The sequence below is a fragment of the Lissotriton helveticus genome, chromosome 3_2, assembly GCF_964261635.1.
Source record: "Lissotriton helveticus chromosome 3_2, aLisHel1.1, whole genome shotgun sequence".
Taxonomy (NCBI): domain Eukaryota; kingdom Metazoa; phylum Chordata; class Amphibia; order Caudata; family Salamandridae; genus Lissotriton; species Lissotriton helveticus.
Window position 1 is genome coordinate 311,900,123 of NC_136062.1, and position 18,473 is coordinate 311,918,595.

Sequence of the window (18,473 nt, forward strand, 5' to 3'; positions counted from 1 at the left end):
GTGTCCACCTACAAAGGGCTACTTGTTTGAGTATCTAAACAATATCTCAGAAAAAAAAGAATTCTGTGACATTTGAATTCCTTACTAACATTTTTATTAACCATTGACTTGTTAAAATAGGTGCAGTATTTGAAGAACTAAAGGAAAATGTCAACATTGGAGCTATTGAGTGTGTCTCCCCACTCCAGAAGCGGATAAGGAGGAAATTAATTGGCTCTCCTGTTGGGAGAGATGAGCAGGAGGAAGAAAAACAACCTCAAAGCCACAAACTTGAAGATTCTCTTACTAAAGATCTTATCCCTATTGTATACACTCCAGATGCCATGAATGCAACATTTACATTTTCAGATCACCGTTTACAGACAGCACCAAAGTAAGTAAAACCAACACAGGGCTTTCCTATGGAAATTAGTTGTGAGATTTCCACACGTTGACATGGAATTAACACTTATTTTGCATTCAAGGACAGTTTACTTAATTTGAAGTTCCAGTTCAATCACAACTATGCAACAGCCCTAGGTTGGAGGTGTTATGCTTTTAAAAACAATATTCCTCATAAGCGCAGAGATACTCCTCGGAGTCGATTCTGGTGCTATACAAACCGTTAAATAAATAAATATTCCCCGCACAAATACTGGGGCCTCAGGAGATGTATCTAAACTTCATCCCGCCGTGGTAATAGGCAACTGAGAAAAGATCACCGTTTCCGAAGTCATTGCAATTGTCACAAAAAGAGAAGGCACAGATAGTTTGCAACCCCAAAGCTTGAACTAACACGACTTACTTTTATGCCCACTTGCAACAAATCAATCAATCAATCAATCACAGCATTTATAAAGCGCACTACTCACCCGGTGGGTCTCAAGGCGCTGGGGGAGGGGAGGTCCGCTACTGTTCGAACAGCCAGGTCTTGAGCTGTTTCCTGAAGGCGAGGTGGTCCTGGGTCAGTCTGAGGTGGTTCGGGAGGGAGTTCCAGGTCTTGGCGGCCATGTAGGAGAAGGACCTTCCTCCTGTGGTGGCTCTTCGGATGCGGGGGACGGCGGCGAGGGCGTGGCCGGTCGAGCGAAGTTGGCGTGTGAGAGCGTAGAAGTTGAGGCGGCTGTTGAGGTAACAAACAAACATAAACCCCTTAAACTGGACTTTTCTTACAGATTTCCTTCTTGCTTTCAGTGAAGATCTCGACCTCGTAGAAATTAGGTTGGAGCACACAAGTAGGGTAATGTGCTATGATTGTCTTGTCAGGGATCTTTTTCTTGTACATGTAGTCAGTCTGCAATTCAGAGCACTTCTGGCAAGCGAGAGGGAGGACTACCGCTCCAGTATAGATGCACTTTCTGGTGGGCCTGTTCAAGATGTGACCTGCAAGTGCCCTGCTGTGAAGCTGGTCTAATCCTGCAGACCAGAGGAAGAGTCACATTTTAGATTTCTGTACTTTTTTTTTATTAAACCTTCACAGACAATACCCAATATTACAAATGGTGAATATTACTGAACATATATTGTTCTTTTGATCATGTAGGACCTGGCATAATAGTCTTTTTTAGAGCCTTTGGTGTATAAGAGGTCAAGCTTTATCGCTATCTTCCCTTCCTCAATCTATCATATAGTGTATGAATCCATCACCAAACATGCCTCAAGCTTCACAAAGATGATCCATTAGTTAGGAGCTGGCCTTAAACTAAGTCACGGTAAAACACAGGTGATGCTTCTGGAACCTAAGGACATCTGCTGTGTGCGAGTTCTCTCCTAGTCTCACTTCTCAAACATAGTGATGCAGGCATATCGTTCGCAACCTCCGCCTATGACTAATATTCATCATCCCTGACCAGTGCTACAGGGGGATGCGTAGCTCTTTACCACCCATTTCATGAAATGGTTGTCAAACCTTGTCCCAAACATTGTGGTCACTGTGACTGCCCAGTCTACACTTTTGAATGCCTCTTCAGCATCTGGTGATGACATAATGACAGCACTATCTCTGTTACCTTCCTTCAACTAGAATACTTGCTTTTGATTGTTTCACCTCGTAATCTACTAATAATCCGCTTTATCTATCGGAACCAATTTTGGCATTAACCGGACCAATCTCACGACAGTACCGTTCATGAAAGCTTCAAAACCTTCATCAAACAGGAAAACCAGCCTCTAGGTTCTCTGTACAGAGGGGTCTTTGTTAGACTTAAGTAAGAATCAGGAACACAGTGACTCCTGACATGTACTGAGTCACCTCTGCTGAGGCCATTTATTACATGTGTTAGATTGCTTAGAGTGTTCGGGGAACCGAGAGGAAAAGATGTCCGGCTCAGGAGCTTTTGCCGTTTTGAGCCATTGCCTGACCATTTTTTCAGTCAGTGCTATTGAGTTTCAACTGCTACACATAGTTTAGTCTGTATAATTATTTCTTGTTGCAGAGCCAGTGTTGCCTCGAGTAATTATGTCAAGTTTCCAAGTGAATATCATCTAGGAGTTAATGAGTTTGAAGGGGGTCCGCTGTCTAGACAAAGATGTATATTCATTGTTTAGAGTGGGAACACACCTTAAAAAGTAGCAAAGAAATGAAGTGACGCCCAAAGTCGTCAAGGCGCTAAACCTGCTAAGACCCAAAAAAAGGGCTAAGTAATAACTTCCCCAAAAGAAGAAAATCAAACTTGGAGTAGAGTCCCATATTTTGACATTTTTTCTAAATGTCAGAAGATTCTCAACACAGTTGTATTTATGTTGTCTCTAGAGTATGGAAGGATAATTAGAAACCTTTGATCCAACTGTAAAATCAGTTGAACGGATTTTCTTTAAATATTGAATTTGCCATTACTGTGGGCAATCCACAAGTCTGTTATGTAGAAATGCAAAATTATTTATGACAAAAAGATATGTTTCTACAGTGGGATTTTCCAAGCCACTGAGCAGGTTGCAGTTTTGGATCCTTCCCATTAGTCTACAGGGCTGAGACAAAGACCACCAGTAATATGCCATATTTTTCTCTGTTGATTGACCAACAGACTACTGTTGCAAGGCATAGTGGATGAATCCTGTTATGTCCACCTTTGACCCGAGAGAGCAAAAGAAATGTAACCTCATATCACAAGATTCATAGTATACTTCTTGGATTTATCTGTAACTGCCCCAGTAAGAAGCTTCTCATGCCACGCGAGAGCAAACACAAAGACTGCTCTTAGAAGCTGTGAGCTTTGAAAATGCTCCTGCCCGCTGGGAGCAGACGTTTGCTCTGTTTTCCTGCTCACACTGAAGCAGGAATGGAAACAGACCAAAAGATTGCTCCTGCCCGGAGGGAGCAACATTAGTAGCTGCTCCCTCCGGGTGGAAGCAGTGCCAGCTCCCACTGCAAACTACATGATAGTTGCCATGGGTGGGCACCAGGGTACCCACCTTTGTGTTCAGGGCCCTGGGGATCAAGTTCCTGGGACCAATAAAGGCTCTAGAAGGGGGGCTGTGCGGCCACCTCCCCATTATTTTTAGAAATGGCCCTGGGCGATATGGTCCCCAGGCCCTAACAAGGCTCAGGGACAGGGGCCATATGGCCCCCTTCCACTTTATTTAAATAAGTGTCTCCAGAGAATGGTGTCCCTGGGGCCATTTACAGCTTGGGTTGAGGTGCCGTTTTTTCTCTGTAAAAACAAAGGTTAAAGTAACGTTATAATTAGGTAAATTTTTCTGTAACACAAAGGTTTTGAACTTAAAAAACTGAAATCCAATAGTTATAGTTAACATCGCTTACTATAACTTGTGCCCCCTCCATGCACTGCTTATGATGTCATGAATATGAGGAGTGCTAAGATGGCCGCCATATAAATGAAAAAATCATGAATGTTATCACGGATACAGTCCCTTATTCATTTCATCAGAATGACTATTCCATGAATTCACCTTTTTGTTATACAATATTTGCGATCATACTGTTGATCACTATGAGAATAATTGGTGGGATTAACAGAGTATTATTTGATTGCCAAAAACAAGTTTAAATTTCAATGAAATTGAAGAGTACTAAGAATGTAAGTAGTATTTACCCTTTCCGTGCGCATGTCAGAATGGTTCAGTCATGCGCCACATTGCTTGTGTGCATGACTGAACCATTCCATCATGTGCACACAAACAATAAATCCCTCTCTGTAAACAGCTGAGGGATTATTTTTTTATTTCTTCTTCTTGCCTCGGGAGGTGGGGGAAGAGCTTCCCCAACCCCCAGAGGCATTTTTTTCCAATGTAATGACGACCTCGCATATGGCGCATTGACGTTATTACATTGAAACTGGGTAAGACAATGTAGGAGGATCCACACAAGCCATATCCACACAAGCCAGACCTCTCTGTACTCCCCTGGGCCTCTACTTCTCAGAAATTATCTGGGTTTGGTAGGTTTCCCTATATGGCTGCCAAGCCCAGGACCAAAAACACAGGTGCCCCGCTATCTAGCATAAAACAACCTGGTTTTGCAAAGGGGTCTCCTGCGTTTTTGGTCCCGGGCTCAGCGACCATCTGAGAAAACCTACCAAACCCAGACATTTCTGAAAACTAGACACCCAACATCACCCTACCTAGAATCCCCTGCAAACCTCTAATTTAGCTTAAAAAAAAAAGTCCTCACGTTATTGGGTGGAAAAGCTGTGGTATCACCGGCTGCCACAAACTGCCTACCACCCAGCGTTTCTCCAGGTCTTCCGATAAAAATGGTACCTCATTTGTTTGGGTAGGCCTAGTGCCCGACAAGAATGGCTCAAAAGGTACTGTGGAGACTTCAAAATTATGGATCACAAACTACCTGGTTTTGCGAGGAAGTCACATGCGTTTTTGGTTCCGGGCACAGCAGCCATCAAGGGAAACCCACCAAACCCAGACTTTTCTGAAAAGTAGACACCCGGGGAAATCCAGGGAGGTGTGGCTTGCCTGGATCTCCCAATATTTTCCAACCCAGAATCCCCTTCAAAAATCAAATTTAGCTGATTTTTTTCTTCTTCTGTGTGGGAAATTTGTGGTATAACATGGCTGACACACATTTTCTATCACCCAGAGTTCCCCTAGGTCTCCAGATAAAAATGTTACCTCACTTGTATGGGTGGGCTATAATACCCACAATAGCGAAGGGCCCAAAACCTGTTGTGGAGACATCAAAATGATCCATCACAAAAGGACCTGATTTTGCAAGGGGGTCCCCTGCATTTTTGGTCCCAGGCTCGGCAGCCATCTACGGAAACCTACCAAATCCAGACAATTCTGAAAACTAGACACCTCAGAGGGGGGGGAGGGGGAGTCCAGGGAGGTGTGGCTTGTGTGCATCCCCCAATGTTTTCCTACCCAGAACCCCTGCACACCTGAAGAAACCCTGTGGAGACCGAAGGTTGGGGAGCCTCCCCACCCGTGAATACGTTACCTACACCAGGAAAGCCGGGTGCATAGGTGTGAAGTGGTGTTGGAAACCTCCATCACACCCAAAGGAGGACTTCAGGAAAGTGCCGCTGCTGAAGAAGGAGAAAGAGCCCGGTGAAATTTGAAGGTGGATTTGAGATGAGAGGTACTTCTGCAACTGGTAGGACCAGGCGATGCTGAGGAGGATCGGTGCCATGCACAAGCTGTCTCGCGAAAGATATCGAGTGCTGAGAGGTCGCTGTCTGGCAGGAGCACCAACAAGCCTTGGCAAATGCATCCAACTCAGGAATTGAAGGAGCAACGTCGGGACCAGCAATGTCCAGGGGACTCACCAAAAGCAGGGGAGTCAGTGCAGGCCCCAAGCAATCAGGGGAGCCCAAGAGTAACAAGGGTGACCCTCAAATGGACCCACAGGCCAGAGGCACTGGAGTTGCGAGAGTACCTCTAGCACCTCGGCAAAACATGCAGGCCACGGTGCACATGATGCGATGTAGCTGAAGTTTCTGGTCACTGAAGGTGCTTGAGGTTGGGGCTACTTGGAGCCCGAAGATCTTCTTGGAAGGAAGCCAACAAGCCTTCAACTGCAAGTTGAAACAGTGCACAGGGGGTTCGGTAATTGCAAGCCTCATGAGGGATACTGGCCTCAAACTTGGTGAGAGGGCAGGCAGGCCTCTTGAGCTGTGAAAAACCACCATCTGTGTTGCAGAACTTTATGGAGTCTGGAGGAGCGAAGTATCAGCAGACCGGTCGACTTCGTTGCGGTGCCTGCAAATTCAGTGAAGTGACTCCTTCGCTTCAAGAGAGATTCCTTCAGGTGTCTTTGATGCCCACAGGCCTTGAAATGCTCCTGTATGGTGCACAGGCACAGACGACGCAGCAGACTGGAAGGGAGATTAAGTCAAGCTAAAACGTAGTTCAGCAAAGTCCAGAGTGCTCAGGCAGTAGAAGTAGAAGTGATGTCTGATCTGAATCTTGTCCCACGACGAATCTAGGGACCTACACCCAGATAGTACCATAGGGAAAGGGTTGTGATGATTCAGGGGAACCTCCCAGGGGACGGTCTGGACAGGGGGGAGGTTACTCTCATGTCCTTTGTCCAAGCCCTGTCCTTGTTGAAAGAAGATATCCCTGTCAGATCCTCACAACATCTGCATATGATGTCTGAGGCCGTATGTAGCATGTGCGTCCGAAAGTCATCAGGGAGCAGGAAACAAAACTACTCCTTGCTCGCAAGGTTACCTGATAATGCCCCTCTCCCCTCCCGCAGGTAAGCATCCTGGTCTTGTAGATATAGTGAACAAGCATTTGGTCTCGCATTTGCGTGTGTTTGAGCTATTGACATTGAAAATAACAATGCCTTTTATTTTTGTTTTTGTTTTTAAAACCTAAATAAAAGGCTTTGTCATTTGCAATGCCAATAGCTTAAACTCACATAAATGGAGAAGGTGACCACCGCGTTTCAGAGCGCTTAGAGCGATACCTTTACTAGCGCTGTGCTGTGGATTGCGCTGCACATTTTAAAATCCCATTTTGTATCTTTGTTGTTTTGTGTTGCATTCTGCCCTGATTTTAACTCGCCATCGCCGCGACCCCCCCTGACCCCTTACCGCATATAATATCAATTCCAGCACCGCTGCTTAGCGGGTCCGGGCTCCTGGGTTCCTGGATCACGTGGTTTCGACGTGACGACGACGCCATCTTGGGAAGGCTGGTTCCTTCCTTGCCGGGGGTTAGCGCGCTAGCGCTTGTTGCCGCCACTCGCCTACATAAGGTGAGCTTAGACACGGGGTCAGCCTGGAGAAGGTGACCACCGCGTTTCAGAGCGCTTAGAGCGATACCTTTACTAGCGCTGTGCTGTGGATTGCGCTGCACATTTTAAAATCCCATTTTGTATCTTTGTTGTTTTGTGTTGCATTCTGCCCTGATTTTAACTCTCCATCGCCGCGACCCCCCCTGACCCCTTACCGCATATAATATAAATTCCAGCACCGCTGCTTAGCGGGTCCGGGCTCCTGGGTTCCTGGATCACGTGGTTTCGACGTGACGACGACGCCATCTTGGGAAGGCTGGTTCCTTCCTTGCCGGGGGTTAGCGCGCTAGCGCTTGTTGCCGCCACTCGCCTACATAAGGAGAGCTTAGACACGGGGTCAGCCTGGAGAAGGTGACCACCGCGTTTCAGAGCGCTTAGAGCGATACCTTTACTAGCGCTGTGCTGTGGATTGCGCTGCACATTTTAAAATCCCATTTTGTATCTTTGTTGTTTTGTGTTGCATTCTGCCCTGATTTTAACTCGCCATCGCCGCGACCCCCTCTGACCCCTTACCGCATATAATATAAATTCCAGCACCGCTGCTTAGCGGGTCCGGGCTCCTGGGTTCCTGGATCACGTGGTTTCGACGTGACGACGACGCCATCTTGGGAAGGCTGGTTCCTTCCTTGCCGGGGGTTAGCGCGCTAGCGCTTGTTGCCGCCACTCGCCTATATAATGCTCGCTCTCAGCGTAGCGGTCTAGCGTAGCGGTCGCGCCTTCGCTACGCCGGAGTCTCGCCAGAGTCCTGCCCGTCTGCGCCCGTCAGCGTCCCGGAGGCGATCGGAGCGGCGGGTGGGTCTCTTCCACTAGGGATGTGTCCTCCTGGGGGACTGGTGCTGCACTACTCCTCTGCGGACCTTCGCTCTTTTGACACTCGGGTCACAGGCTGCTGCACTGTCTTTCCCGGACGTCATCGCGGGAAATCCTGTTGCCCGGGTTGTGGCTGGCGCCCTAATCGCTCTCAGCTTTCTTGCCCTACCTATAATACTCTTAGTGTGGGCTACCGCTGTTTACTACTTAACACCAGGTCAGCGGGCAAACATGCGCTGGACATTTTCGAGCTCTTAGATACCGTGAAGCCGCTATGTCTTATGCTAACTGAGACGTGGTGGGGTGATTCTTCCAACCCTGATGTCGTTACGGCAATCCCGCCTGATTACAACATCTTCAGGAAGGATAGAGCTAAGGGCAGGGGAGGTGGAGTGGCTTTGGTGGTCAGGAAGGGCACCCCGTGTGCGATTTTGCCAGTAAGGGACATTCGAGGTTCGGAGAGCCTTGCTTTCTCTATTACTCTGTCTCCACACCAATCTGTTAAGGGATTGCTCGTGTATAGACCCCCGGGCTCACCCGGCACGTTCTTTGAAGATCTGGACTCCGTGCTGTTGGGGCTGGCCCTGAAAACGGAACATTGCATCGTGGCAGGAGATTTTAACTTCCGGATGGATGATCCATCCGACCCTGCGGCCATCAAACTTTCCGAGGCAATGACCCCGTTGGGACTGACCCCTTATTTGCTGGGGCCTACGCACGAGAAGGGGCACACTCTGGACCAGGTATTCTCGTCTTCCCCTCTTGAGGAGATTGAGATTACACCTGTACTCTGGTCAGACCATCTGCTTGCCAAATATACGATCAAAGGCATAGCTAAACCGAGGGTTGCCTTGGCACAGCAACAGGGCCGTGTCCATAGAGCTTATCACCGAGTGACCCCAGAGTCGTTGGCCCAGGCCACTGTGGATCACCCGTGTTCCCTCTCGGGCGATCTGGACAGGGATCTGGAGGCCTTGCAAGATTGGCTTCTAGACAGGCTAAATGATCTGGCCCCGGAATTGACACCACGCCTGACACCGAAACGGGTCTCTGCGCCTTGGTTTACCGCTGCACTGTCTGCTTCGCGGCAGCAGTGTAAGGTAGCCGAAAGAGCTTGGCGGGCGCATTATGATACGGCAGCCAAGCTGGCCTATCAGACGGTAGTCAAAGCTTATCACCGGGACATTCGCCTGGAAAAGAAAGCATATCTTGCTAGGAGAATAGAAGCCGCTTCTAACTCCTGCAAGGAGATTTTCTCCATTGTGAGAGAATTTATCTCCCCATGGTCTAATACCTCGGATGATAAACCTTCTGGCACCTGGGCTTCGGACCTTGCTAATTTCTTTACGAGCAAGATTCAATGCATACAGGATTCTTTTCCATCGCCTGGACCTTTGGTCCAGACTAATCCTGAGATTACCTTATTCCCGCCGGCTCTGCCAGCTGCGACGCTGAATGTGTTTCCACCGATGTCTGTCTTGGACTCTTTAGCGATAATGTGCAATCTTAAATCGGGGTCGCCCCTCGACCCTTGCCCAGCTAAATTTTTAGCGAAAGTTGCGGAGGTGATTAACCCTCTGGCAAACCCGCTGTTAAATCTTTCGTTGAGTCGGGGAGTGGTCCCGCAAGCCTGGAAACAGGCGATGGTGATTCCATTGTTGAAAAAATCTGGCCTGGATCCGAAGGCCCCGGTCAATTACAGGCCTATTTCTCTGCTGCCGGCTTTCTCGAAGAGTGTGGAAAAGCACGTTCAGGCTGTGCTTTCCAACTTTCTTTAAACCAATGAGATCTTGCACGCTACCCAGTCTGGTTTTCGTCCCCATCTAAGCACAGAGACTGCGCTCCTTGAGGTCTCAGAAACCATTAAGGGTGTTCTGGACTCGGGGGGCAAAGTCATGCTGGTGATGCTGGACTTGTCGGCGGCATTCGACACCGTCCCCCATGACGGCCTTCTCGCAAGACTTTTTGAGATAGGTCTACGGGGGACGGTGCTCGATTGGTTTTCTTCCTTCCTAGCCGGCCGCCGGCAAACGGTCTGGGCGCCACCAGACTCCGCCGTGATGCCGCCTCTGGGAGTCGGGGTTCCACAGGGCTCTATTTTGAGCCCAACCCTTTTCAACATCTTCATGACCCCATTGGCGGCGTTGGCGGAGTCGTATGGCGCCCGGATCGTGTCTTACGCTGATGACACCCAGCTCCTCTTCTCTTGTCAGAGAGGAGGAGACTTTGTGGAGGAGAGTATCCGGGATTGCCTTGGGGCTGTTTTTCACTGGTTCCATCTGAACAGCCTCAAGTGCAATTCCGATAAGTCCGAGGTACTCTTCTTCGGGTGTGACACAGAGCCAGACTGGCAGGCCTGGTGGCCGATTAATATGTTTCCTCCATCCTGTTCTTCTCATGTTGCTAAAAATCTGGGGGTCAAGATGGACAATGGATTAACATTGAAATCCCAGATCCTGGGGGTGGCGGGTACCTGCTTCGGCATCCTCAGGATGCTGCGGAGGTTCCTCCCCCTGTTGTCCGAGGAGCACAGGAAAGTGACAGTGCAGGCTCTGATTGGGTCCAGGTTGGATTATTCCAACATTCTTTACCTGGGCCTTCCAGAGTACCTGCTGCAGCGGCTCCAAGTGGTGCAGAACGCTGCCGCGAGAGCAATCTTTGGATTAAACAGGCGGGCCAGTGCATCTGGCCTGCTGATAACTCTGCACTGGCTTCCCATCCGGAAACGGATTGCCTTCAAGGCTTTGACTCTGGCCTACAAAGCTCTCCACATGGTGGGAGCTAAATACCTTCAAAAGAGACTGGTCTTTTACCAACCGACCAGGTCCTTGAGGTCAGAATCTCTGTTTTTGGCGGTTGTCCCGCGTGTACAGAGAGCGCGCCTGGGAGGCCGCTCCTTTGGTTTGCTGGCACCACAGCTGTGGAATTCTTTGCCGCTTGCCCTCCGGGGAGCTTCTAGTCTCCTTGCTTTTAGAAAGGGTTTGAAAACCTGGTTGTTTACTCAGTAGCCGGTTTTTCTGTTTGTTTGTTTCCTGTATTCCTGTTCTCTCTTTTATCTGTGTTATGTTATTGTATGGCAGCCTTCCTTCTCCAATAAAGCGCCGGGACACTCTTTTTGAGTAGCCGTGCGCTATATAAAAGAATAAATAACATAACATAACATAACAAATGCGAGACCTATTACATTGCCACTGCAAGCATTGGAAGTGACGTTTTGGCTGCACTGGCCAGTATCCATGCCTGCAAACAAGAGTGACCCTGAAGGAGACAAATGGTAAGCAACAGGCAGGCTCCAAACCCTTTTTGGATACAAGAGTGTCTCAGAAGTGAGACGCATGAACCAGCACATGCTCTCGCAGTTCAACCCTAGAAAAACATGCAGAAACTGCTAAAAAGGGCAATTGGATTTCTCACAGCAGAAGGATGAGGGTACTGAATTAAGTTTGAAATCTAGTTAGCAGCCGGCATTGCATTCATTCCATAATTTTGCTTCAACACTGTAATCTAGTTCACTCAATCAACCACTTACAATTCTTTCTACAGACTGTACACTTACACCCGCCCCCTGAGAGCCATGTTTTAGTGAAAGGGTGGGGGTGGTTTGGGTATGGAGGTGGTGGTGCCGATAAAACTGGTGAGGGTGGTAGGCTGGTGGTGGTGCTGAGGGGTGGGTAAGCAGAGGAGTTTTAAGGCATGCGCAATTGCTAATGGCCCCCACCTTTGAAGGGGCCTCAAGGTAAAATTAACTGCATCTCTATTTGGCCTCTGTTTATTCTATGTCTCTCCCTAAACTTCTACCCCTTCTAACTGTTGTTACCTCTAACTTTGTCTCTTAAAATAAGTGTCACGTTAAGGATTTTTGGCATCCTGACATATTTTAACATTTTTTATATGACCTTGTTCAAAATTAACCCACAATTTAGTATTGTTTAGCATCATGAAGGGTTAAAATGGGTTATACCATTCAAATATGGTTTACCAAGGCCCACTAGAATCCCTAAGGTGACAGGGGTGGTGGTGGTAGTTAGGGTACTGGTGAGGATGGTGAAGTTGTTGGTGGTTAGGGTAGGGTGGTGGAGGTTACAGGGTGAATTGGGTGAAGTGGCTAGGGTTGTGGTAGGGTTAGTTGTGGTGGCGGCAGAGGTATGGTGGTGGTAGTATTCTGGTTAGGCATGTGGTAGTTCAGGTAATGGTAGTGAGGGTAGTGGTGGTGACATAGCTGGTGGTTAGGGCGGTTGTCTTTTGGGTGGGATGGTGGTGGTGAATATGGTAGAATGGTTATGGTTAATTAACAGTGTTTTGTTGGTAAGTAGGGTGGTGGTAGGTTGCAGTGTGGTGGTTTGGATGATGAGGGATGATGATGATGATGATGATGGTGGTGGTGAGGGGTGATGGTGATTAGTTTGGCAACATGATGGATTTAAAGATAATCACAGACTGCAGTGGCATGGCCAGGAAAACTCTGGTGACCGGACCCCGCTGGATCTTGGCCTGTGGCGTGCATCAGACCTTTGTGACCCGCTGGGGCTGCCATTGATTCTGTGTAAAAGGGCAGATGCTCGGACACTGACTGCCTAAGCCGTGCTCCCAGAAACCGTGAGGTGAGTAATTCCTGGCGGCCCGAGAACATTGAGGCACCACCTCCGAGGGTTGCTACTGTGACGTGTGGTGCGAAGCCTGGCGACATGGCCTATGCGGCACACGGAAGACCCCAGACTCTGACGAGGAGGATTGGTGAGCAATGATTCAGGAGGTCTTGGTGGCCGAGGTCTGAGAGGCCCAGCACCAAACGCATTGGGAAGGTGAGAGCAGCTCTGCAGACTTGGGCGTCTCAGTGGCGCAGGCTCTGGACGAAACAGACTGGACCCTGTGGTTGGAGAGGTGGAGCCGCCTAAAGGGGGCGTCTGCACCCTGCAAGGGTAATCGCTTGAGCGGTATTGGCCAGCCACGATAGCAGGCCCAGAGACACTGCACTGCGGACCAGCTTGGGCGCTGCCCCTACACTGCTTGGGAATTGCTGCTGGATACTGCTGGGGGTGGGCCTGGGCTGTCCCTCGGTCTGAGCTGGGACTGCCGGGGAGCTGCTTATGATGCCCTGCATGCTCCTGGGAATGAAGCCTGAGGCGGCGGGTGGTAATGTCCCCGGATTATATTAAGAGCACAGTCGCTGGCCCCTATATACTTCAACACGGCTGGGCTAGCTCCCTACCTCCCAGCGGACTACTGTGCCCATCAGTGTGCATCACTTCGAAAGCTCAGTCCCCTTCATCTCCCCTGCGTCTAGTGGGCCCATCGTGCAGGCCACTGTGAGTGCTGGGAAATCCAAACAAGCTGTCGCTTTTGCGTGAATGACACAAAAAAGTGGATACCCACTAATTTAAGGAGTCAGTATAATAAACAAGTAAATAATCCAGTTCTGATGGGCAGTCCCAAAAGGAGACCGGGTGATAACAAGGAGGGACTAAGAAGCCTAATTTTCAATCGGAAGCCAGCATTTACCATGGAGGATGACGCCAGCCAATGAAAAATATGGGTGGGGCTTCCACTCCACTTCTAAAAAATACCCTAATACAGTATGCCTCGTAATGTGAGGAGCGCATGCGCAGCAACACTAGGCGAGACCTAAAAACTGGTCAGGGGACAGCGATGATGCCTCTGAAACTCCACACTGACTGTTAGATCGAAAAAGAGGCAAGGTAAGATACTTGGAATGATCTTAAAGGAAGAATTCAGTTCAGTTGTGTCAGAAATGAGCATTTCTCCAAGCCTGTCCATCAAGATTGCATGGTTTACAGGATTGAATGCCGTAGACGGGTTCAGCAACATCACTTCCACTACATATTTGCCATCAATAATAGTTCTCAGTTAATCAACAGCCTTTGCCAGGGTGTCCTCTTTATCCCTCCCTGAATACAATCAAAGCTGTTAAGGATACAAGAGGTTATCCTCTTCTAGATAAGCGACAATTGCGTTGCTATATCTTTTTCAATTAACATAGCAGAGAGCAGTGTGATCGGATGATGCTTTTTGACAACAGTGCAGTCTACTTTTTAGGTCTCGACCTGCGTAGGCTGTGCTTGCGCAGTCTCGCTGAGCAAGAAATTATGTCTTAGAGTAGGGAGGTAAACAAGCCAGCTCTTCTCCATTGGCTGGCTTCCTAAACGGCAGCCAGCCATTGGAGAAGAGCTCTGTCTGTCCCTTTAAGCCCCGTCCGTTTCGGATTGAGGGGCGTGTTTTTGCTGTTTTCTCTCTGTGATGTCATCTGTCAATCAACAAAAACACGCCCCCCCAGTCTGAAAAGGACGGGGCTTATCCGCAGCTGCTGCCACCATTTTGCTTGTTATTTTCACCCAATGCTTGTTTAGGACTTGTGCCCTGAGAGGCGTGCTACAAACCGACAATGTCTGCACAGCGGAAGCTGCTCCGTGGATGGTATTGTGTACACAACACAACGCCGTGTTTTTGCAACGAGAGCTACGATAATACGATTGCTCCTGTCTTCCAGCACAAACTTAGTATTGCTTAAAGGTGCTGCGAGCTATGTTCGTATGCATAGCGCTTCCTATCGCAGAGTTGCTGTTTTCTGTGTAAATAAAAAGCAGGTGTTACTGAGACCCAGCACAATGGAGCTGAGTTTAGGCACCTCCGAAGGATGAAAGGCTGGCCCGGCGCTGGGCCTATGAGCCGTAAGCTACATACAGATCCGTTATGTTGCAGCAAGCGCTTCAGTCGCTAAGCTGTTTTATTACCCAGTCGTGAAAGTCTCCTTCCGAATACCAGATCCGGACGAAGAAGGGCGAGGTACATGCCTGGAAGACATCTGAGAGTTTCCAGCGGCATCCTTTTATCACCTTCCAGTCAGGAAAAAGAAACACAGCATCATGGCCCATGCTTACAAATGCGTTTTTCCATAGACACAGAATGGAAAACTCAGACCCACCCCTCCCCCTATTCACGAGAGGAGCCCTGTTTCACCCATTTCTAGTGCTTTCTAGTCGAAGCACTCCATCGCCTCTCCGCGAACTCGTGTGACTGCAAGTCACAAACACTGACAGTTTGCAAGTTTTTCCTTTGCACTGATCCTGGTCCGCAGTGTACATGCCACTGTGCACAGCTTCTCTGTGCGCCTCACCCCCAGCCTCAGGGCACACCCAGCTTCCACCCGGCGGTCTGTGCTTGAGACGTGTCCGTTCCAACTTGGCGTAGGGCCATTTCACGGCCTGATGGACGATAATCGAATCCACCCTGCGCCCGACCCAGAAGGCTGCCATACATAATATCTCCTTTGCTTTAATTACATTTGTGGCCGACTTTGAACCTTTTCCAATTAACTAAAGTGTTTATCACACACGGTGACTCGCCCCATCTCACCGAAGCTGCCACATTCACCCTACCCACAGGAACACACGCACTCTGGTAACACACCCTCACAAGCGAACCCAACGCGATGGAAAATACAGAACCCTCATGAAACTCACCACTGGACTACTAACAGCGCTGCGATGCCACACACACGGCACACTGTGCGCTACAGAGGCGGCAATAACAGCCCTTCCTATATTACAAACCCCGGGCAGCATAACTAGGGCAGAGGTCTTTAACGACCGATATAGCCCCCGCCAGTAGGCTACAATATACACAATGTCTTTGTTGAGAATCCTGGAGGCCCCAGGAGTGGGGTTGATTCTCGAGGAGGGACACGCTGCTTCTTGCAGGATCTTTGTTAATTTCTCAGTTTCAGGAGTGATGTATCTCAGGACGCACCTGCTATGGGGAGGAGGGGTGTTGATCTCCGCCCCCTGGGTTCACCTTTCTTGCATTTCTGGTTCTGAGTCTGCTGGCGGTGTTGTGACACCCCACAGTATTTTGCCGTTTCCACTTTTCATATACCTTCTGTTTTTCCCTCTCGGGCCTGCCCGCTTTGCCGCCTCTTGTGCACAGCATTTCCAAACATGTATTTGTGAATTAAGTATTTTGAACAGTCCTGCTGTACGTGGTGTCGTGTCGGTGATACTGAGAAACTGGACAACATCTCGGACATCAAGCTTGGCAAAAAGCTTTTACAGGGCCCAGGCATAAAAAAACTACATGAGATGCCCACTTCTACCGAACGGTGTGTAGGAATGACACACTTTCCGCATGTGTGTGTGTGTGTGTGTGTGTGTGGCTCTGTCTGTCTGTGTGTGTGGCTCTGTGGCTCTGTCTGTGTGTGTGTGTGTGTGGCGGGCTCTGTGTGTGTGGCGGGCTCTGTGTGTGTGGCGGGCTCTGTGTGAGTGGCTCTGTGGGTAGCTTTTTTTTTGTAGGTGGGTCTGTGTGAGGGTGGCTCTGTGTGTACGTGGGTCTGTGTGAGGGTGCCTCTGTGTGTGTAGGTGGATCTGTGTGGGTGGCTCTATGTGAATGCGTCTGTGTGGGTGGCTCTGTGTGTAGGTGCAAATGCAATAGGTCTCGCATTTGCAAGAGATTAAGCTATTGGCATTGTAAATGACAATGCCATTTATTTATATGTTTTAAAAACATACATAAACATAATGTCATGAGCAATGCCAATAGCTCTAACTTAAACAATGCAGAGGCCATTGCATTGTAAATGCTTGTTTAGCAAGGGAGTGAGAACTCCGCTTTCCATTAAGCTGGTGGAGAGCCATAAGATAAACATATCTTTATGATAGACATTGAGTAACTGAAAGAGCAAAATAGTACAGGATTGAAACATTCAAATATGACCTGGAGAGTCCGATCTACATTTGTGAAGAAGCCTAGTTATCTATTCTTCACTTCCAGTAGAGAAGGAAGAGCCAGCATTACTGGTTGAAGAAAATACAGGGGACAGACATGGGGCTCGACAAGGTAGCTGAAAGATTGTTTTAATGTGGATAGATATATATATTCATATTCTAAATATGTGACTCGTAGAAGAATATCAAATGGTCTCATAAAGCATGTGATGCTGGCATTTTGCAAATAGATGGTGAGTGGGCTTCTTGGACCTCGGATGCACAAATAAAGATAATCTGTTTTGAGATTATCAAGAGCCTTACTATAGTTTTTCAAACAGAAGGATGGTGGGAGCACACTGCCTCCCATCCCAGGTCTAAATTTGCCCTACTGCAACATGATAAATGCAGTGCACCATAACACTTACTTTAGTTTTAGTCTTTAATTGTTCATACTTGTTGGTGCAGCATGTTCTGTACAGCTCTAGAGATTTATTTCTGGATTCATTCCTTCATCAGTAGAGAGCAACAAGTTGTTCAGGGGGTGCTGGAAATGCCACTCAAAGTTTTCTCAGGTCTCTGTACCACTCACATCGGTGCAAATGGATCCACACAAACTAGCGCAAGAGACTAGAGATACACAGACCTGGCTGCGCCAGCAAGGGAGTAAAACGCTGGAATGAAAATTCACCACATTAATTAGGAACATTGCGTAGTTCCTTTTTTGTTTACTGTATTTGAAAACCTTAGCTTGTGAGACGGTATTTAACATGTTTTGGGTTCCTGGCTCAGATCTTTACCATCTGCACTTTTACATCGGCAGCTATCTGGCCTGGATTTTTTCAGGCCATGCTCAATTCACTATTGTGCCTTAAACTGGAATCAATCTGTGGTCCACTGAAACACTACATGAGGGAGGAAGCAACTTGTTCAGCGAAGGTTCAGAAAAGAGAGTAAATCAAGAAACACGTGTAGTTTACAATAGGCAAATGGAATCTTTCAATCTAACCATTAACAAATGTCATGGAGTCCATGTTCCTTCCCGATCTCTGATCTGGTCATATGCCGCACCATGTCCACAAACATAACTTTCTGTCATATAGCCATTAGATATGCCTTATCCCATTAACAGCTGGGCATGACCAACACAGGGTGGAGACACTGGCTACATACACACTGTGCCCAGTATCCTAGTCCTTTTTGATCATGTCCAGTGCTCCTTTCCCCCATCTGATTTTGAGGTCTCATATTTTTTATGCAGTATTTTTTGCCCTGGCCTATTGAATGATTCTTTTGCCTCCGCTTTGGAATGGTCAGTGGGAAATTAACATATTTCTTTTCATACCGGTTCATTTATCTTGCTTCACAAACTTCACTTTTCTTGCAAAGAAAGGCATTGAATTTTCACACTTCTCCAAAACTACTGAACAAATTTGCAGCAAACTACCCAAGGCTCTTCTTTGGCTTATGCTGTGCTCTACTTTCATGCCAGTGTAATTTTTAAGTGATTTCTGCTGTAGCACAGCATCAACATTTATGTGGTCATTTTAATGGGTAAGTGCCATGTTTGGTACTCCTGAAAATGTATACCTTTCTCTAAAATGCATTTTCACTTTCTCTCTTATCACTATTCCTTTCTCTCTATTTTAGCTTTTTCTTCCCCTTACTCTCTCCCTCTTTAGAGAGCTAAGAAGAAGAATTTGGAGTGAAATGATGAAGCGTAGCCGAGGGCTGTGTGCAGAACACTCAGAGTT

At 47.9% G+C, this 18,473-nt stretch overlaps 1 protein-coding gene across 3 annotated transcripts in view; it reads left to right on the top strand.

Moving 5' to 3' along the window:
* KIF18A (kinesin family member 18A) overlaps window positions 1-18,473 on the top strand; it is a 379,530-nt gene that overhangs the window by 278,577 nt on the left and 82,480 nt on the right. For all 3 annotated transcript variants that reach the window (XM_078684198.1, XM_078684201.1, XM_078684200.1), the window contains one exon: window positions 121-373. In XM_078684198.1, the coding sequence (XP_078540324.1) occupies window positions 121-373 (253 nt within the window). The remainder of the gene's footprint in view (window positions 1-120; window positions 374-18,473) is intronic.